The 22,774-nt window shown below is 37.7% G+C and overlaps 1 protein-coding gene and 1 long non-coding RNA gene across 2 annotated transcripts in view; one reads left to right on the top strand and one right to left on the bottom strand.

Moving 5' to 3' along the window:
• Window positions 1-22,774, top strand: part of cerkl (CERK like autophagy regulator) — a 116,456-nt gene that overhangs the window by 82,758 nt on the left and 10,924 nt on the right. The window contains exons 6-10 of the mRNA XM_073854678.1: window positions 6,315-6,389; window positions 14,078-14,255; window positions 14,474-14,527; window positions 14,798-14,829; window positions 17,248-17,356. Of these exons, the coding sequence (XP_073710779.1) occupies window positions 6,315-6,389; window positions 14,078-14,255; window positions 14,474-14,527; window positions 14,798-14,829; window positions 17,248-17,356 (448 nt within the window). The remainder of the gene's footprint in view (window positions 1-6,314; window positions 6,390-14,077; window positions 14,256-14,473; window positions 14,528-14,797; window positions 14,830-17,247; window positions 17,357-22,774) is intronic.
• Window positions 21,331-22,240, bottom strand: LOC141350210 (uncharacterized). Its single transcript, XR_012358203.1, has 2 exons — window positions 21,841-22,240; window positions 21,331-21,654 (listed from the first exon to the last, which is right to left on the bottom strand). It is a non-coding gene; the product is annotated as an uncharacterized lncRNA (long non-coding RNA).

Below are 22,774 nucleotides of genomic sequence, written 5' to 3'. Positions count from 1 at the left end.
TTGCTTAAAATTAGCTGTTTTTGATGAAACCTACACATATTTGAGAGGTGATAAAAACAGAACACATGAAGGTAGGATTAAACAGATTTTTTTGTTTGAAAGCAGAGGGTCTGTTCTTTTATTTTATATATTATATGTTTATATATTTAAAAAGGAGCATTTTCTGGAAGGCATTAAACTTTTGTGAAAATCATGAAAAATGCTGGCGGTGAAAGAGTTAAAGGTACACTCCACTTTTTTAAAAATATGCTTATTTTCCCACTCCGCTAGAGTGAAACATTGGATTTTTACCGTTTTGGAATCCATTCAGCCGATCTCCGGGTCTGGTGGTAACACTTTTAGCACTTATAGCTTAGCATAATCCATTGAAACTGATTAGACCATTAGCATCGTGCTCAAAAATGATCAAAGAGTTTTCGATATTTTTCCTATTTAAAACTTGACTCTTTTGTAGCTACACCATGTAGTAAGACTGACGGAAAATTAAAAGTTGCGATTTTCTAGGTACACTGCAAAAAATGATTTTCAAGAAAAAAAAATTCTTAGTATTTTTGTCTTGTTTTCAGTAAAAATATAAAAAAATCCCAAATCAAGATGCTTCCTCCTGATGAGCAAAACGACCCAAGAAATATAGTTTTTAGACCAAAAATATAAAATGTAAGTTATTTTGTGCATAAAACAAAAAATCTGCCAATGTGGTAAGCAAAAAAATTCTTGAACATTTTTCTTAGCTTACCCCATTGGCGGATTTTTTTGCTTGTTTTATGCACAAAATCACTTAAATTTGATATTTTTGGTCTTAAAATTTTACTTATTTTCTTAGGTCATTTTGCTCTTAAAAGCATCTGAATTTAAGAATTTTTAGATATTTTTACTGAATACGTTTTCTCGTGAGATCAGGCTGGCTTCTCAGCAATGCCATAGAAGAACCATTTTTGGTTCCCCGAAGAAACGTTCAGGTGTTAAAGGTCCTTTATGGAACTATTCTGCCAAAATTAGTTCCTCTATGGCATTGTGAAGTAGAGTTCTCAACGGGCCTGAAAATTACAACCCGACCCGGCCCGTGGATTTTAAAGCCCGGACCCGATGTAACCCGGCACATCAATGTGAATTATCTGTCCGAACCCGACCCGTGGCCCAATGCCGCAGCCCCCTCACTTTTTTCTCATACATGAATTATCACGACCAGCAGACGGGAATTCAAATCAACCTTTAAAGCAACACTAAAGAGTTTTTTTTACCTTAAAATGACGTTTCCAAAAACGTTTCAGTCATTCATCCACTCGAAACAGGGTGAACGGCACTTTCACATTCGCTTTGCAGCCCTCTATCGGCCTAAACCGCACTATAGAAGTTTCCAACCATCGGGTCGCGGTCCTGTAGTTCGAGTGAAAACTACAAAAACTTGCTTTATGGCAGACCTACAATCCAATCAGAGCCAGCTTTGCCGCAGTAGGCTAAATTATTTACCACAGTGCTAATGGACAATTCCGCTTCCAACCTGTAGGGGGAGCAAAGAGCAAACACTCTTTAGTGTTGCTTTAATGTTCACGCCTTTTAACAATATACAAACAACTGAAACAATAAACTTTAAATATATAAATAGGCTATATAAATATGGTTTAAATAAAAATCACACAATAATAAATAAAAAGAACTCAAACATGTACCCAGCCAGCGGCTACCCTTCCTGTAGTACTTTTCTTCAACACCATCATCTTCTCCAGGCTATAGGCATGCACGCAGCGGCGTCAGGTCTGCCCCCGTCCCTTTCCGTGATGCAAGTTGCACGCAGAAGCCAGACTTTCTTTACGTTGAACTGCAGCGATGATTTTTCACTGAGCAGAAAGATTATAAGCCCGAGGTTCGACCTGACCCAAGGTTTTTTTCTTTAATTTTTGACCCGAACCCGGTCGGGTTTCTCAGGACGACACGACCTGTTGAGAACTCTATTGTGAAGCACCTAAATTTTTACAAGTGTGTATGCAGCAATTAAAGGATTATAGGCATGCTCTCAATCTCAAGGCTGTTGCTAAATACATGTATTTTGCTAGATATGGCCATCCCATAATGCCCTGTGAGACAATGAGAGAAATGTTGCATGCTTCATTAACTGCTATAATGCTTCATTAATAACCATACGTTAGAAATTTAAATTTTGGCATTCAGTAGATGCTTTTATCCAAAGCCACTTACAAAGGGTATTCAAATATTCATACAAATAATAACACACATAATTCACATTTGGGTGTGTCGTTTTTTGCTATTGGCTAAACAATGTGCCTATTTCATCAAAGTCGTCGGCCACAATTGTCACTAATAAAATCAGCTAGACAATAGACAGCAAGGCAGCTCACTAAGTTTTGGTACAGAGCCACCATGAGGTGAGATATCTCAGTACGTCAGACAGAGCTGATGCTCAGAGTCTGGCTTTTTTGTTAAAATCATCACAACATATGGAAACTCCCAGAGAGGCCAGGAAGCTCCGTGGATGCACGTGGATACGAGGGAGGGCTACATAACCAGTGACCTGGTAGGTGGGAAGAAGCATGCATACTTGTGGCCAAATTTTGTTTGAGCGCGAGAGCGTGCGTCCAGCACCGTAGGTCTGGCCGTATCTTCGAAGAGGGAGGAACTGTCTGATCCAACACCCTGGTCCTGTTCTCATTTACAGACATTTGCTTTCGTACCCTGTCGATCTGAGCAATCGCAGCGGCCAGATAACAACATGAAAGGAAATGCCTACTCACCCGACAAGGACAAACCTCTCTGTGCTGTTTGTCTCTGGTAGTAATCAGTACAAATATACACACACCTGTTCTTCCATTGCAAGCTGCCAGGAAGGTAAACCATCTTAATTGGCACAAGGCGATTTTAACTTAAATTAATGCTCTTTAACAAAGTCCTCATTCTGTAATGATTAACTCAACCTTATGCATTAGACAGCCTGAGCTGTGCTGTTTTTAAAGCGTCCCAGTTTAGACACTGTTTGTTCTAAATAGCATGATTTTCATGTCCTAGAAATAGGCTTTCTCTTTTCATGTAACGACAAATATGACGTGGTGTAGGCCTAAATCAAAATTTTCATGAGACTTACTCTAAAATTTTCCATAAGCCATTTTAAACATTTCAAAAGTGTGACCTAATTTTCTGTTTAGTATACATTCAGCCAGAAAGAAGGTACGAAAGCTGTCACCTTCAAAAAGGTACAGTATGTTACCATTTAGGTATAGATATATCTTTGAGTTACCAATATGTGCCTTTGAGGTACTAATATAATACAAAAGTGTACTTTTTAAAAGAGGTACCGCCTCTGTGACACACTTCTGTATTTTTTTCTGATCGCGTCAAATAAATACAAATACATCAATTTAATTCATGCCTTAATATTGATCTGAAAGCAAAACACAAGTAAAGATTGCACTCTGCAAACACAACAGTCTATAATTTAACGAATTAGGGGCATAGATTCTTTAGGTGAGCTGTGATTGGCAAATAGAAATTAAAGGGACAGGCTCCTTTTCTGCAATCAGTACAGTGCAAAAAAATGACTTTATTACTTCGTATTTTTGTCTTGTTTTCAGTACAAATATCTTAAAATTGTTGAATCAAAATGTATTTTCTTGATGAGCAAAATGACCTAAGAAAATAAGTCTAATTTTTAGACAAAAAATATACAATTTAAGTGAATTTGTGCTTAAAACAAGCAAAAAAATCTGCCAATGAAGTAAGGAAATTTTTCTCGAAATTTTCTTGAATTAAGTGTATAAGAAAAAGGTTTTAAGAAAAAAAGTTTTTCTTACCCCACACTGCAAAAAATGACTTTCTTACTTAGTATTTTTGTCATGTTTTCAGTACAAATATCTTAAAATGTTTAAATCAAGTTGTTTTTTCTTGATGAGCAAAATGACCTTAGAAAATAAGTCTAGTTTGTAGACAAAATGTATCAAATTTAAGTGAATTTGTGGATAAAACAAGCACAAAAAAATAAAAAATAATAATCTGCCAGTGGGGTAAGCAATTTTTTCTTACATTTTTCTTGAATTAAGTGTTTAAGAAAAAAGTTCAAGATTTTATTGCTTACCCCATTGGCAGATTTATTTGCTTGTTTAATCCACAAATTCACTTATACATTTGATATTTTTTCTCTTAAAACTAGACTTATTTTCTTAGGTTATTTTGCTCATCAAGAAAATGCATCTTGACATGAGAATTTTTAAATATTTGTGCTTAAAACAGGACAAAAACACAAACTAAGAAAGTAAGTTTTGCATTACATTCACTGCAAAAAAAAATGATTTTCAAGAAAAAGATTCTTAGTATTAGTAAAAATATGTAAAAATTCTTAAATTAAGATGCTTTTTCTTGATGAGCAAAACGACCCAAGAAAATAAGTCTAGTTTTAGACCAAAAATATCAAATTTAAGTGATTTTGTGCATAAAACAAGCAAAAAAAATCTCCCAATGGGGTAAGCAATTTTTTCTTGAATTTTTCTTGAATTTAGTGTTTAAGAAAAATTTTCAAGATTTTTATTTGCTTGTGTAATCCACAAATTCACTTAAATTTGATATTTTTGTCTTAAAACTAGACTTTTTTTATTAGGTTATTTTGCTCATCAAGAAAATGCATCTTGACATGAGAATTTTTAGATATTTGTGCTTAAAGCAAGACAAAAATACTAAGAAAGTAATTTATTTTTTATTTTTTTGCAGTGCATTGGCAGATTTTTACATCATTTTTTGTGTCTAAAAACTAGACTTATTTTCTTTGTTAATTTTGCTCATCAAGCAAATTCATCTTAATTTAAGAATTTTTAAATATTTTTACTTAAAACAAGACAAAAATACTAAGTAAGAAAGTCATTTTTGCAGTGTAAGCAGGTGCTCAATAGAATTAATAAGGGAGAGAGTCTACTTTTTTCTGTTTCTGTAGCCATTCTTATGAGAATCTCATCACTCACAGAGTGTAAACAGTGTCTGTGAGGGGATACACACACATATCAAACATCATTAGACCATATGCCACCGCGTTCAGATTGGTATGATAACAACCGAGTGTGTCTAACTCAACAAATCTTTATCACGAAATCACCTGCATGGATAACAGAAGCCTGCTTCCTTATGTACACTCCTAAAAATAAAGGTGCTTCATGATGTCATAGAAGAATCATTTCTGGCTGAATGGTTTCATAAAGAACCTTTGACATCTGAATGGGTCTTTGAGGAACCAAAAATGGTTCTTCAATGTCACCGCTGTTAAAGGAATAGTTCACCCCAAAATAAAAATGTGCTGTTTATTTACTCACCTTCAGGCCATCTGATATATTGGTTACATTTTATCTTCAGTAAACCAATATATAGCAATGCTGACATCGCGGGCACGCGCATCAAATTTCTGGGTCGAACTTCTGGGTTTCATCTGGCTTGTTACTTTAAGAAGCGTGCCATGCAATATCCTTTTCTCGCCACATGGTTGTAGTATTTTTTAACCAAATACTACAATAAATATGCGAAGAAGAACCACCCGAAGCATTTGACATTTTGAACTTTCAGTCCTGAGGTGTTTTTACTTTACAGCAACTGTTTACATTTTTTTTGTCACTTTCAACCGGTCAGTGTGCTTCCGCTAGACTCGGGCCACAACTGAAAAGTAGGGTTGACAAAACATATATCTTTAGTTTGGTACTGATGAAATTTCATCGAAACCGTAAAAAAATTCCGTAGAAATTACAATGTTATTGCAGCTGGGTTGCCGGTAATTTACCGTAGATTTAAATTTATGTTATTTACTGGCAAGAGTTTGTTAAAGTTAAATAAATTTTAAATATTAACAAGTCTTTATCTTTACAGAATAAAACTATACAATAACAGCCTCATGCAAAGCATTCTGGGAACCAGAAATCATCACCAACCTTTTTCAGATTTTTGCTTCAGATTTTGTTTCCCAGAATGTTTTGCTTGATGCTGTTTTCTTAGATTTACTCTGTAAAGACAAAGACTTGTAAATGTTTAATGTTCATTTAACTTTGAACAAAATGTTGCCAGTAAAAAACATAAATTTAAATCTACGGTAAGTTACCGGCAACCCAGCTTCAATTTCTACTGAATTTTTTTTACAGAGAAGGTATTTAAATAAATTGCGGAAATTGCGTCAAACTGACATCTTATGCAAATGGTACCTGATCGCTCAAATTATACCTGTATATTTTTATATATGCCTACCGGTGTGAATTGGGATAAGGTACTGATTTTTGTTTTTAACCAAACTTTACAGCTTTATTATTGTTAAGATGCATTTAATTTTTCTTCCATAGGTTCTACGGATGTGGTGGCGTGCTCAGTGTATGGAATAAGACATGTCGTGACTGCAGCCATGCACATTATTATGGGTATGTGTTTTATTTGGTTCACACACACAAACTCCCTCATGCGTCTAGCATTTTCTGTTAACAGTAAAGGCCTTGAGGAGCCACGGGACTTAATAGAGCAAAAATATACATGATATTAATATGTAAATGGGATTTGTATTTATTTTGTAATTCCACTGAGTTATATGTGCAGGGGCAATAGTCTCATTTTCACCCTCTGGAAGTCTCTCTGTCTGTCATGCATCCCTATAGCAAATCGAGCTGTGGCTTTCGGTAATCTGCTGTTTAATTAGAGTGCACAGTCTGTTGTTTAGGGGGCTATGAGAAGACAACCCCCCCCCCAAGTGGGCTCTGCCTCTCCAGCTTTGGAGATCACGGTTAACAGGTCCCATGAAACAAAAAAAGCAGTCCCAGGAGAGGTGGCGATACGTCTGTCGTCAATCACTCGTACGGTGACGGCGCCCGTGAACGCTGGGCTTCTTTGACGTGGCCGTGGGTTGTCGTTGGAAGTGTTACTTTTGGTTGGCAGCATTCACTTTGGCTGAAGTGCTGTACGTTTCTATCTGCCATTGGGCTGTTGGTGTGCGAGGCGGTTTTTGAAGTTAGCACCAATATGCCTGGGCCATTGTGTCGACTGTGCAAGCTCTCCTGGGTTTAGCTTAACAGACAAGCGGATTTGGCTTGTGTCAGGGGATTACACACACGCTAAGCTTGCATCTCCAAATAAAAAAGACTACATACTGTACAAAATTTTGCTTTATAGCTGAATTGCGATTATGATGAAGACAACCAGAAGCGTACAATAGAATGATCTCATCAGTTGGGCGTTAATAAGGTTCTTTGTTAAGTGATGCATTGTTTCATTGTTCTGTTTGGATTACTGACCACAGTTCATTGATGGATTAAAGGAGTAGTTCATTTCAATTCAATAAAATTCTCTTCGTACAGTATACCAAAGATATTGGATATAACACTGTTTTAGGGGAGAATACAAAGCTCAATATGGGCCGGAAGTCCCTCCTTCCACTTAAATGAACCAATTAAAAATCGATGCATAGTAGCTAAAACTACTTTGGAAGAATTAAGTTTAAAAAACAAAAGTTAGGGTATACAGTTGATGTCAAGTTAAATTGTTGATCAGAAATATGTTTTTAATTGTAAATTTATGATTTTAGCAATATCTGTCTTTTCCCATTCAAGTAGATAGGACTTTAGTCTTGCATGACTGAAATAACTGCCTGCAGGCGTTGCAAACATGGCTGCCTAGTGGCACAACTTCAACAATAGACTTTATGTAGTACCACACATTATGTAGTGCCAAACCTGTATCCAGGTTCTATGTTGCATTTGCATGCAATTTGTAAGGAATAATTGACAGACAGGCCATTGAATTATTTCAAAATAATGCATACACAAGGTGGTAAAGCGGCATGACGTTTTCAGGTAAGACAGGATGTTCAAATGTCACGAATACACTATTTGGTTTAGTCATTTGTAAATATAATGCAGTATATGTTATTAAAAGACATACATATTTAATTTTGTGTACCTGTCAACATAATTTGCATTATCTGGGTTACCGTGTGTTATTAGTTTTGAGCGGTAGTTGTCTGAAAAGAACAAACTTTCTAATCTAGCATTTTATTAGCGAAGTTATTTTGTGTATTTGGTATAATACAATGTGTTTGCGTGGTTTATGGTTCTAAAAACACATTATAAAACGGCTCGTTCTGGTTCTTCATTCTGATTGGTTGAAACGCGTTCTAAGCCGTGATAAAATACTCCGGTAAACCCACGGTTCAAACCGCATCATAAGTATCACTGCGCCACTGTTGCTGCGTACTGATTTATGAAAATAAACACCACAGTCTTTAATCATTTTTTAATTTTTCTACATTTGCACAATTATGGTGATATCCAGATAAATGTCAATAAATATTGTTGAGTCATTTGTCTTAAATTGATATTTCCGCTATTATCCACTAGATGGCAATCTTACACAACTTAAACACTGACGCATTCACTCGACACAACAGCGTTGTGGTGGATTTAGCGTGACGTGTAAGTTTTGATGGCTAAGAATCTGAGAAATTTGAGAGGTGATAACTGATAAGAGAACAAATGAAGGTAGGATAAAACGTTTTTTTTTGTTGTTGTTGTTGTTGGAAAGCGGATGGTCTGTTCTTTCATTTGATATTTTATGTTTATTTAAAGAAGATAATTTTTCTGTAAGGCATTAAACTAAAACTGGGTGGCAACTTAAAAAAAAAACGCTGACGGGGACAGAGTTAAGAATGCTTCCAAGCATATTTGATCATCACTTCAACAGTTGCACGATATAAATGTTAATGTATATTTTAGATGAATGTTGATTTATAAAAATAAACACCACAGTCTTAAATCATATTTTCATTGTGTCTTTGCTGCGTCTGTGTTGCTTGAGAATTGCGCTTTGTTGCAGCCACACTTGATTCTGAGGTACTACTTTGTTTGGCGGAAGAGTAATATTTGTACTAATATAATTACAACTTATTTGTGTTTCATTTTGTGAAACCCTGCTATGCATATGAAGTAACCGTTTTATAAACGCAATAAACCCCGCAAAGCAGTGGGGTTACAGTGCATTTTATAACAGCTAAGGCGTCGTGCCTAACAACGCCCCTTAGCTGTTATAAAATGCACTTTGTAACCCACTGCTTCTTGGGGCATATTGCTTTATTATTTTCCACATACGGTACATTTTTGTAGCTCCAGATATCCCTGTCTTTCTGAAACGGACTGATTTTGTACAAAGCTCATCCATCTGAAAAGCTCTGTGTCCCCGATTGGCCAGCTTATCTGTACATTGTGATTGGCCTAAAAAACCTCTGACTCAACTGGAAATGTGACGCTCCTTACCATGTTTGAAAGATTCGGTCACAATGCAATGCTAACAGGAGTTAACTTACAGGCTGTGAGTCCGAAGTGGGAGGAGTTATGATAATGTCGGTCTTCCCTACGTCATCAATCCCAGGAAGTTAACCGTTGCCTAATCCGTGTGTTTGTTGTAGTCCAAGAAAAGAGATTTACGTTTGAGACGATAACTCGCCTCATCGTTTACTTTGGGGTTTGTATCTTTGGGATATCATTAACATTACTAATACACACTTACACAGCAAAGGAAATGTAAAATCATGAATCAGACGATAGGTGCTCTTTAAGTCTTTAAAGGAATAACTTCTTGGGGAAATTGTAAGTTGTTTTTTTAGTAAAATCTTGCTTTCCACCTTACCCTTTCAATAAAATATACACTAAAATATTGGGTTGTTTCAACCTATTGTTGGGTAACAACAATACAGAATAGGGTTAACCCAACAGTTGGGTTTGTTCATATTTGACCTAACTATGGGGTGAAACAACAAAGTTTTTTTTAAGAGTGTAGGAACAGCAGTTAGGTTTGATTGTCAGTGGTGTGCACCACTAACATTTATTGTTATTGACATCCGACCAGACGTGATGTAGCCTGGGTGCCAACCGATCTTAGCCCCGCCCACAAGATTTTGAGAACGGGAAGATCGGTCTGGGGTTTCTGCGTTGAGGAGCTACTATGCTAGACCCAAAGCTGGTCGAACCAATCAAATTGTCAGGGCGGGCTTTATACGATGATGGACAGATAATCAACAGTAACGTAATGAACCACGTCACCAAAGAGCGCGTGTGTTGAATCTGTTTACAACGAAATGGCTGCCGCTGTAGAATTCAGATTTGTGGATTCTGACATTGAGTCTGTTCTAAAAGATATCGACAGAGCATTGATTTTAAAAGACGCGAGCATGGCATTTGTTGATGTTTTTGCCGTCCTTCCTATGGGATTCGGCAAAAGTTGGTCGCAACTGAAACTGGTATCAAGGCGATGCAACTCGGCGTGCACCACGAGATGGATATAATTAGCGGTCGTTGCCAGCTTTTTTTCGGAAGCCCGGAATCTTGGTTGCTGAATAAGTGGAGGGACATGCTAGGCTCCAATATTTTTAAGCGAACGTAATGGGTATCGTCGTGGATGAAGTTCACCTAACGTACAAATGGTAAGAGATAGTCTTACTGTATGACTTAGTAAATACTTAATGTTGTGATATAAACGAAAAGTTGTAAACATAGTAGGTGTTGATGTACATTCGCTAACTCAGACTTAGTACAATCACAATGTTAGTGTCATTGTAGCGAAATAACTAGCAGTTCGGCCAGGCTGCAAAAGACGTAATTTCAACATACGTCTCACACCCCGTTGCTCTGATTGGTTGTAGGTCTATCCAATTGAGTGCAGAGGCATTTTTCGGTTGAGACACGCCTCATAATTATAGCTCAATGGAGCGGTATCAGACTCAAATTCTGACTAGATTTGAGTATGACAACGTCAGGCTAGACGTGATGCATTGAAAGCACCAAACGTGATATTAATAAAGTTGACCTGATTTTCTGTAGATTTCTTATCATATGGCTTTTTGTGAAAATATTCTGTGAAAATATAACCCTGATATCTTTAAAGGGGACATTTAACAAGACTTTTTTGTCAAATAAATCTTTGGTGTCAACAGAGTACAAATGTAAAGTTTTAGTTCAAAATACCAGATAATTAATTATAGCATGTTCAAATTGCCACTTTGTAGGTGTGAGCAAAAATTTGCACTTTTTGGGTGTGTCCTTTAAAATGCAAATTAGTTGATCTCTGCACTAAATGGCAGTGCCGTGGTTGGATAGTGCAGATTAAGGGGCAGTACTGTCCCCTTCTGACATCACAAGGGAAGCAAAATTTCTACGACCTATTTTGTCACATGTTTAAAGAGAATGGTTTACCAGAACTAAGTTACTGGGTTGATCCTTACACATTTTCTAGATCAATAGAAGCACTAGGGACCCAATTATAGCACTTAAACATGGAAAAATCTGATTTTCATGATATGTCCTCTTTAATATTAACTGAGTAAGACATATGCCAGACATTGAAATTAAAGTGAAATCAGTGATTAAAATTTTTCATTTTTGAGTGAGCGTTACGATAACAAAACGGTATGGCTGCAGATTACAATACTCCAGAACTGGTGTGCCAATCCGGTCCAGTTCTGTTCTTGCTTGCTGCAGTGCAGACTGGGACGATTAACCCCAAAACTGACCCCCACGTGTGAGAGAATGCATCTCATCATTAAATCTAAAGAATTGAGCCATATGGTAGTGTAACTCATAGCTTTTGACTAAAGGGAGGTGTGAGTTTTAGAAACGAGTGTTAAATTTCTTTTGTTCGGCATGATTGGCACCAACTCTGAGCACAGTGGTCGCTTGCCGTCTCAGCAGGAACGTTAAGAAACATCCTCGTACCGCCGTGATTAATTGCTCCATCAAACATCGTGGCTCTTGGTACGAACCGCTGAGCTAAGTGTAGGCATGCATTTTAACAAAAGACGACACGTGACATTAGGCATCTTACAGTGTGTTAACATAACAAAAACTACGCTCTGTGTTTTCCTCTTTTTTTTCTTAATAAAATCTCTGCCTTTTGTTGCTGCGAAACATCAACGATGCATAAGACACCTGACACGAATGAGCGCGTAATGTCTGTTTAGGAGGGCCAGTATAGGGCTTGTTCATTTCTAATTAAGCAATATTTACGCATGTGAATAAGGCCAACTGGCGGGATTTAGAAGGATCCAATGAATAATTCATGAGCAGGGAGAGCGCATGCATGTGGAGAAAGAAGGTCATGAATGTGGTGGGATTTGGGAACTGGACCTAACCGACGGACCACCAGATCCACAGTTATTTCACTCTGACATATGCAGTGAATTAGCTCGAGAGATGCCATAACACAGACAGTTGATAGATGATTCTCTACTGTTTGGACCAGAACTGGTTCGTGATTTAACATTAAAAGGGACATTTATATTTACGTTCTTTTAAAGAAAAATATAATTTATGCATAAGTTAATTTGTTGAACAAGCACCAGTTTACTACTCTACATATTACTTGAAATATTATAAACATATACTGATTTGATCAGACTGATCTCACGGCAAGTCGTGTTAAAGTCACGAAAAATTTGATTAATTTATTTGTGTCCATGGCACGAAATTCATCTTTTTTCATGCCTAGAGCACGAATTTCTATTTTGTGTCAATTGCACGAATTTCTTTAAATAGTTTTTCGTGTTGGTGGCACGACTTTCTTTTTCGCACATTATTTTCCACATACCATACATTTTTGTAGCTCCAGGTATCCCTCTCTTCCTGAAATGCACTATTTTTGTATAAAACTCATCCATCTGAAAAGCGTTGTGTCCCTGATTGGCCTGCTAATCTGTACGTTGCGATTGGCCTGAAAATCTCAGCCAGAAATGTGACGCTCCGAATTTCTATAAATCGTTTTTTGTGTTAATGGCACGACTTTCTATGTCGTGTCATTTCATGTATTGTTTTCACAATTTTCTTACCATTATCGCTTGAGGTTTGAGTTAGAATCACTTTCTGTTAAATTTTTAGACATCGTTACCCAAACCCCAACTCTAACCCAACTCCAGGCGAGAATAGTTTTAAAAGCGGAAGAAAAACATGTAGAAACCAATACATAAAAGTACATCCTAACCCAAACCCCAAATCTAACCCCAAGCGACAATGATTTAAAAGTGGGAGAAAACAACAACAACAACAACAACAAATGACACGAAAAAGAAAGTTGTGCTTTCTTGTAAATTCAAGAAAAATTTGCATACCCCATTGGCAGATTTTGTTTGCTTTTTTTATGCACAAAATACTTAAATTTGATATTTTTTGTCTAAAAACTAGACTTATTTTCTTGGGTCGTTTTGCTCATCAAGAAAAAGCATCTTAATTAAAGAATTTATAGATATTTTTACTGAAAACAACAAAAAAATACGAATAATTTTTTTCTTGAAAATCTTTTGTCATGGTCTACCTCAGTACTTCCCAAACTGGGGGGCGGGGCCCCCTTGGAGGGTACAAGATGGTGCCAGGACATTTTATAAAATTAATTTATTTATCAGTGGTGGCTGGTGACTTCTTTTTCAAGGGCGCTTGATGCAAAGTTCGTCACAATATGTATGTAGCCCATCATGTCATGTGTGTGGTTCGTCATTTCAAAATATGTGCACGTCGAGTGAACCAATGTGCATCACGTGTCTTGTCAAAGTAAGTGCCTGCTGCAGACGCGTCTAAAGGGTTTATGATAAAAGAGACGCTCACGCTTGCCATCTCATGTGTGATAAGAGTTTACTGTTAAGGGAGTGTCTTGCGTGTATTTTGTGAACATGAGCGTCTCTTTTATCATAAACGGTTTTGAGGCGTGTGCAGCAGGCACTTATTTTGACAAAACACATGATGCACATAGTTACATGACGCAACAAACACATATTTTGAAAACACGAGCAAAACACATGACACATATTTTGGAATTTGCGCCCCTCGGAAGAGCAGTCACCAGCCGCCACTGTTAGTTATCATAAATTCTGTGTAATCAAACATACCAACCAACCAACAGCACTACATTGTATAATTTAATATGATTTGTTCAATTTAAATTCTAAGTTATGTCATGAATTTTGAGTTTTTGGCACAAAGGGATACACCCTACACATGGGGGGAGGGTTGCACCCCTTAAAGTTTGAGAACGACTGGTCTACCTGGTACCTTAGTGTACTAACTGTGCTATTCTTCTGTTTTAGGATCTCGACAGTCGGTTGACGTGTGCAGTTTTAGCTCTATGGGGCGACTGGTGAGGTTCGGTTTCTCCGCCATGTTTGGTTTCGGTGGGCGGACGCTTGCACTGGCAGAGAGACACCGCTGGATGCCACCCAGCCAGCGTCGCGAGTTTGCTCTCATTAAAACGTTGGCAAACCTCAAGTAAGCAGTCTCTCATTCTCTCTCTTTCTCATCTGGTGGGCTCTAAAGGGAACTGACTGGTGCTCTATCAAATCTGAGATTAGTGTCAGACCAGCCTGGCATAACACACACGGGCATTCTCTCTTAGAAATAACCCCCTTCTTATCATAACATGCCATCTAATGTGTTTGTTCTCTCTCCCTGTGTTCCCCTCCATCCGACCGATGGTGCCCACGAAGACCTGAGGACTGTGAACTGTCCTTCATCACCAGCACCCGAAATGAGGATCAGAGGTTTGCTAAAGAACATTCTTTAAGGTTTCTCTACCCTCATCCTTATCCAACTTTCAGCGTAATTATTTGAATGTTATTTGAAATAAACCACCCCCTGCCTAATTGGCCATTGGATAGAAATCAAAATACTGAGAATTTTGAAGGTCACACAGCTAATGATAATAAAGCTAATAAGCCAGGCTGGCCCACACTGTGAGGAGCCCATATAACTCTATTATTGCTAAAATCCACATAATGATTATGCGCTAAAACACTTTTTATTTTTCACAGAGATGAACAAAACAGCGACGGAGAAGACATTTGTGAGTACTGCTAAATGTTTGAAATTGAAGCCTCTGTATCTGCATCATTGGGCAGCAAATACTGTCGGCTAATAATTGTTTCTTCCTAACAAAAAAAAAAAAAAACTATTGATCGTCCTCTAGGGGCTCTTTACTGGTTTTAAAGCCAAACCCTTCACTGGGTTGCATTCAAAAGGATGCGTTTGTCTCAATAGAGCCGGTGTGATTTTGCTAGAATCTAACAATTAAACAACAATTGTAATGTTTGATTCGGTTGTGAGGAGAAAGGCACAAACAATCACAGTGTACTTATATTACATCCATAACATGGCAAATGTCAGGGTGATTTTGGTTTAATACAAGGCAGAACCAGGGAATGTGCCAAAAACATTCTAACGTTTGCTGCAACCGTAGACTGTAAAAAAATATGGACGAAGTGTCCGTGACATCACACATAGGCTTCTGAAGATCATTTTTGAAGCCAATAGTAGGCGGTACCTGCTGTCGCCATCTTGGCCATGTGTAACCGCGCATCACTCGCGGATATCCGAAAATGGCTAAAAAGACTAAAGAGGCATGGATGAAGCTGAGATGGCTGGTTGCTGAAACCATGCACGCCTAGCTCGACTCTACACTGTAAAAAAAAAAATCCGTAAAAAAACTGTAAATCTCTGGCAGCAAAGTCGCCAGAGAAATTCCGTCAAATTACGGTAAAAAAATGTTTTTCAAAATTACATACAAAAACTGTAAAAATACAGAGAATCTTTTACAGTCCTAATTCATTAAATTACAGAATATTACTGTTAATAATTGTTATAAAACTGTAGAAAAACAGATAAATTATGTGAAAATACATGAAATACAACTACTTTTCAGGTCAATCCCTGTAAATATACGGCTTTTATTAGTTATTTTATTAAATTGCTCTGTATTTATACAGTAATATTTTTTTTAAAACTTGGTTTATCTTTGTACATAACTAAAAACACCTGTATGAAAACTTATTAAGTATGTGAAAATACATGAAGTGACAGCAATTGCTGTTCAACCATCACTCAAGTGGCCACACCCTTAATTATACAGAACTTTAAGGCTAAATATAATTTAAATGGATGAGTTACAAAAAAATGTACCCCCGCACAGTTTTCATGAAGGGCGAAATTAGCTATATAGACCAAAAACTATTTTTGTACCAGGCTGTAAACATTATTTTCTGCTCTACAGATGGGCATTTTAACATTAGGGACTATGGGAATTGACTCCCATTTGGATGAATTTTTGATAAATTGCAGTTTAAATAATTTCCGTATTAGCTTCATCAGAGAGATCGTAAGGTTGCCCCTCGGCTGCAAGCTAAAACTTTTGCCTCTATATCGCCACCTCTGTTTGTAAAATACAATTGCAATTGTAAAACAAGCAAACAAATCTGCCAATGGGGTAAGCAAATTTTTCTTGAATTTTTCTTGAATTTAGTGTTTAAGAAAAATGTTCAAGATTTTTTTGCTTACCCCATTGGCAGATTTTTTTTGCTTGTTTTATGAACAAAATCACTTAAATTTGATATTTTTGGTTTAAAAACTAGACTTATTTTCTTGGGTCATTTTGCTCATCAAGAAAAAGCATCTTAATTGAAGAATTTTTAGATATTTTAATAGAAAATAAGACAAAAATACTAAACTTTTTTTTTTAAATCATTTTTTGCATTGTATATATATATATATATATACACTGCAAAAAATTATTTTCAAAAATATATATATATATATATATACAATAAGCTAAATAAACAACATGTAGATTACCTAGGAAACCAAACCATTTTTTAACTAGGTTCAAGAGTTTCGTTTCAGCAACTAGTCTAGTCAGACCATTCAACAAACAGAAATTGGTTCCGACCAGACACGTAATCACGTCACCGCATGTGCGTCCAATGAAACCGTCTATATGTGACCCTGGTCTTTTATTAAAATGTATACATCATTGGAAAGCTGAATAAATAAATAATGGTTTGTTATGATTTGACAATTTTTGATCAAGATGCAACTATGCGAAAATCTGGAATCTGTGGCCTACTAAAAAATCTAAATATTAAAGTTGTCCAAATGAAGTCCTTAGCAAGATATATTACTAAGAATAAATAATTTTTTGATATATTTACGGTAGGAAATTTACAAAATATCTTTTCTGGAACATAATCTTTACTCGATCATTTTGACCCATACAATGTATTTTTGGCTATTGCTACAAATATACCAATGGGCCATCTGACTGGTTTTGTGGTCATATATAAAAATATATTAATATATGACTCATGCTTACTGCTATTGTATTATATTCTCCTATTTCATATAAAATAGTGTTAAGGACATTCATGTGCATTGCACACTGTGTATACTACAGTAAGTACTTATATATACATATTATACTCTCTTATTATAGGTGAGGATGGCTCATGGCAGACAAGACGGGGTCTCTATCTGAATGTCAGTATCATGGCTATTCCCTGCCTGTGCTCCATGGCACCCAGGGGCCTGGCCCCCAACACCAGGTACGGGCTTTACAGATGCTCATTTCATATTACCCCAATTACTAACCTCAATCTGGGCTGTGTTTGAAATATATTGGCTTACTACTTATTGGATACTGTGCAGTACTGCTTACTATTTATATAACACAATGCATTATGCAACACTAAGTGTTTAAAAAGTTGTACACTGTCAAAAATAAAGGTTAAAACGCTGTCACTGTGACGGTACCCTTTGAAATATATGTACCTTTGAAGTACCAATATGCACCCTTTAGGTACAAAGATGCACTTTTTAATAGGTTACCACTTTTCAACCTTTATTTCTGACAGTGTATGCTGCATTGTGTTGTTACGGGACCTTATCACAATGCATTTATAATTTAGCGAGTGACATGCGTCGAAAATATGAATGGTTATTATTTTACATTTTTAATCTATTTTTTTGTTGAAAAATCTCTTAACATTTGATCCAATTCGGCACACCCCTCAATCCTTTAACCTACACACAGTCTGTATGACCTAAAATCGAGTGTGATGTGCTTAGTAGATGTGGTCAATGTAAACCATATATCTTGAGACCAGGTCAGTGTGTCAACAACACGCAAGGCCGATTGAGTCTCCTGACTCTTTCCTGGCCCGTGTCGTGGGTGTTTGGTGCGTGGCACTGGGTCGTCCTAATCCTCAAGATTAGAATCAGTGTTTGGATCAGACTCTTAGGGTCAAAGCCACCTAACTGGACTAATCAGCACATAATTACTCTGATTAAAGGGAGTGGCTGGGTAGACTTAAGGACCAAGCATCTGTCCATAGCCTATGAGAGCTCAACAACCCCCTCTTCTTCCTGTCTTTAGAAGGACTCACAAACTAAGCTCGGCTTCTTGTAAGCACTGTACTGTATTTAGCAGGGGCAATGCAGCCACACACACACACAGATATATATATATATATATATATATATATATATATATATATATATATATATATATATATATATATATATATATATATACATACATACATACATACATACATACATACATACATACATACATACATACATACATACATACATACATACATACATACATACATACATACATACATATATATATATATATATATATATATATACATATATATCTGTGTGTGTGTGTGTGTGTGTGTGTGTGTGTGTGGCTGCATTATATATATATATATATGTATATATATGTATATGAGGATTTTGAGTATGATAAAAAATACAAACCAGATATATGTATATATATTAAAATTTCAGAAAATATCACAAAATCTGCATATCCAACGCTATCTCATGAAAATTCGTACGTTGGCTTATTGTATTAATTTGTACGACTACATTCGTACATTTTTGTACGATTTGCTTTTGCCCGTGTGACGTTGGGGTTAGGGGTGGGGTTTCGTTATTGTTTTATTTAATGATAATCATACGTTTTTGTTCAAATTAATACAAATTAGCCAACTCGTAAAATACAAACAAATTCATGTGAGATCAGGCTGGCCTATTTCAATGGTTTGCTAAAAACTAAATTATTGTAATAATTCAAAAAGTTACGTTAAGTCAAAGTTCTAGGACTGGCGAGACAGAGAAAGTGCTTTATTATCCCAGAAAGAATGTGTATTTTGGTCATATAATTTTTAGTTTTTAAAAATATTTACATTGATTTAATAAATTTAAAGCATTATTGTATCTTATCATTGTCATATGATAATTTCGCATCGTATTAAGTTTTCACACGTGGCATTTTTCTTCAATATTGTGAAGCCATAATGTGTACTACTTAAAGGCGCACTTCTGAACTTTTTGGCCACTAGGGGGTGCTAGAAATGTATTTTTCACGTCTAGTGCCCCTAGAGGCCACAAGCGCCGCAGCACTGTCGCAAAGGAAAAGAGGACAACTCTTTAGGTCACAAAATCCGCGGTTTGCCTTCCAGCATGTCATATGAATATAATTTCATGGGTTTAATTTTTTTCAAATGCCAAAAAATCGTATAGCTCACGTTTACAAGCCAATTGTAACAGTGGTCGCTTGGTTAAAGTTTATATAAAAAAATTGCCTTAAAGAAGAATCGAACCCGGGTCGCCCAAGTAGTAGGTCTGTGACACTACCACCGAGACAGGACTTATATATGCAAGCAATATAACATTACTTAATAGTCCAAAAGCATGACGGACAAGTCAGCATCGGTCAGGAACCTCTCCTCCGCTGGCCCAATATTGATCCTCGTCCTTCCTTTTATTCTGTCATTCTCCCGTTTTCTCTTTCTGGTCTCCTCCGACAAAACCTTAGGTTTCTTTTTCTTAGTTGCTGCTTCGGCCATGACAAAAACATCAGGAAAATAAAAAGCTGCACTCTCACGTCCGAATTTGAGGAAGTGGAGAAAGTGATGTATGCCGTAAAGCAGTAGAATTTTGTAGTTCTTTTAGTGCTCGGGTTACTACCCGTAACGCCAAGTTTAAAAGTACGAGTAAAAGTGATACAGACCCCGTCAGTTTACGGTAGACATGTAATTCACCCTATTTTAAGTCGATGTACCATCACAAGGGTCTTGAAAATATATTATGAAGGTTGAAAAACTACAAAGTGTCACTTTAATGTTTATCAGGGAACAACTTCTGACTTTAAACCCCCCAAAAAGTGCATTCATCCTTCGTAGAAGTAATCCACATGGCTCCAATAGGTTAATAAAGATCTTCTGTGGACAATAGATGCGATTGTGTAAGAAACATACCTATATTTCAAACTTTAAAGCTCCACTGTGTACTTTTTTGAGTTAATTCTTAGCAAAAACCCATGTTTTCTTTCAAAAGTATGTGCTCATTCATGTGTAATTCCTTCCACCCCACTAATCAAAGTATTCTCGTAAGTGTAGAATCTGCTTTTTAAAATAGATACGGTCGAGTCGCTCGACTGGCGCATCCATGTTGTGCCTCCATCTTTGAAATACATTCGCCGACGAGGGACATTCCTGAAATTCAAGCTCCGCCTTTCGCGCTTTCAGTCACTTACGCTGGCCGCTAGCTGAAGCCTCCGGAGGTTGCATGTGTAGGCGGTAAACGTCATCGAGACAGTCTTATTTTAGAATATTAACAATTATAAAGCTGACAATTATTCTAAGTTAATTGTAAATTGATGTAAGATGCTTATGACTTGCGAATGTAATGCTCAGTTAATTTAAATAAACCAGGCTTGATGACGTATGCAGCCCGGATATGCGACCTGTGTAGACTGAATCCTTCGGATTTTACAACAGCCGCACACCGTGATGATCCCGCGATCTAATGCTTTGATTTGAGGCAGATTTGAAAGCCTGTTGAAGAACTATTCACGAGGACATTAAAACACGTTCCCAAGGAAGCTAAATGGGGATTTAAAATGACAACGCGACAGGAAAAACATCAAGACCAAAGACAATATTGGAGTAAGTTAATGTTAGTTTACCAAGATCATGAGGCTCAAGGGACACAGAAGTTACATACTTTCTATCTTCTCCACAGGTAATATTCGTTTACATCTATACAGTCTATGTTGTAAACTTGAAGTTTCATAGTTCTTTGGCTAACTATAGCATGGTTATGCATAACACTTGTTAGTGTAACCACGCATTTGGTTTAATGTGTTCGAACAGCCACACGCCGTCTCTGCCCATTTATGTAATCTGAGGTACTGAGATAAATGTTTTTCACCTTTTCTGACCTCTAGCACAAACACACGGTGTACAGCGCTATTTTTAGCCTTTCATTGATAAAAGCGTCTGATCTGTGCGTCTTTCGTTTCATTTTACAAGCGTGTGAAAGTTGTGCGATCTTATTTCACCAATATCAGAGAAAGCTCTTACATATACACGGACATGTAACGTTTATGTCACCACTAGGGGCTGGCTGTGTTTGACTAAGCCACGCCCCTTTTTAACTCCCACCTCGAGGAGGTCCCCAAAGCCGACCCAATGACCAGACAAACACGGAAACAGGTGAGTAAAATTTAAAACAAGCTTTATTGAATTTAAATACTTAAAAGGACTGGGGAAATTGGGGAAGGGAAATTTAAAACTAATGGCTTCTTCTCCTCCCTCCAGGGAGACTACAGCCACGGGTAAACAGGGACAGAACAACAGGGGTGCCAACCACCGTCAACGGGGAAAGAGGGAAACGTCAGGCTCCCGCCTGGACCCTGCTAGCCGTGGCGCCCTCCTTCTTCTCTCCTGGAGGCAGACAATTTTTGGTGTGGCTGGTAGAGGTCTTTCCCACTGTCCGTGCCCAACGGTTCACTCTCGCCTTTTTCTCTCTCCACAGGCGGCCACTAGGACAACAAAGACACTGTTACTGGACTTTGAATGTTTCTCACCGGCTCCCTGCTTGCAGCTTTCTGGGTAAGTATCACGTTCACCGTCGGTTCCTCAATGATTCACTCTCGTTTTCCTCTCTCTCTCCACAGGTGATCGCTAGGACACAGAAACACTGTTACTGAACTTTGTATGTTCCTCACCGGCTCCGCTGCTTACAGCGTTCTGGGTACGTATCACGTCCACAGTCGACTCTTCAATGATTTACTCTCGTTTCCTCTCTCTTTCCACAGGTGATCGCTAGGACACAGAAACACTGTTACTGAACTTTGTATGTTTCTCACCGGCTCCGCTGCTTACAGCTTTCTGGGTAAGTAACACGTTCACAGTCGGCTCTTTACTGATCCACTCTCGTTTTCCTCTCTCTCTCTCCACAGGTGATCGCTAGGACACAGAAACACTGTTACTGGACTTTGAATGTTTCTCACCGGCTCCGCTGCTTACAGCTTTCTGGGTAAGTATCACGTTCACAGTCGGCTCTTTACTGATTCACTCTCGTTTTCCTCTCTCTCTCCACAGGTGATCGCAAGGAAACAGAAACACTGTTACACAAATTTGAATGTTTCTAAACGGCTCCGCTGCTTACAGCTTTCTGGTTAGGTATCACGTTCACAGTCGGGTCTTTACTGATTCACTCTCGTTTTCCTCTCTCTCTCCACAGGTGATCGCTAGGACACAGAAACACTGTTACTGAACTTTGAATGTTTTCTCACCGGCTCCGCTGCTTACAGCTTTCTGGGTAAGTATCGCGTTCACAGTCGGTTCTTCTGTAGGTCAGCAGGGGGGGGCGAAGGTCACACACCACCTCGCCGGGTCGAGCGCTGCCCTATCCCCACTGTCCGTAGGCCGATCGAATCCCGGATAGGGGCGCCCTTTCGTGGAGACCACGGGGGCGGCGGACCCTTTCGCCTCCGACTCTGCGATAATACAAACACAGGTAAGCTTGCACCACAAATGCTTCTAATACTTACTCACAGTCCTTCACAGCTCTTGGTCTGCGTCTCTTCGTACTCTTAAAACAGCGCACAGCGTATGGTGGCAATGAGGTCTGAGGTCGTTGGCCCCTCCGTCCTCCGC

The sequence above is a fragment of the Misgurnus anguillicaudatus genome, chromosome 17 (genome assembly GCF_027580225.2).
Source record: "Misgurnus anguillicaudatus chromosome 17, ASM2758022v2, whole genome shotgun sequence".
Classification (NCBI taxonomy): Eukaryota; Metazoa; Chordata; class Actinopteri; order Cypriniformes; family Cobitidae; genus Misgurnus; species Misgurnus anguillicaudatus.
The sequence above is the reverse complement of the archived record's forward strand: the minus strand, read 5'-3'. Positions and strand labels throughout refer to the sequence as shown.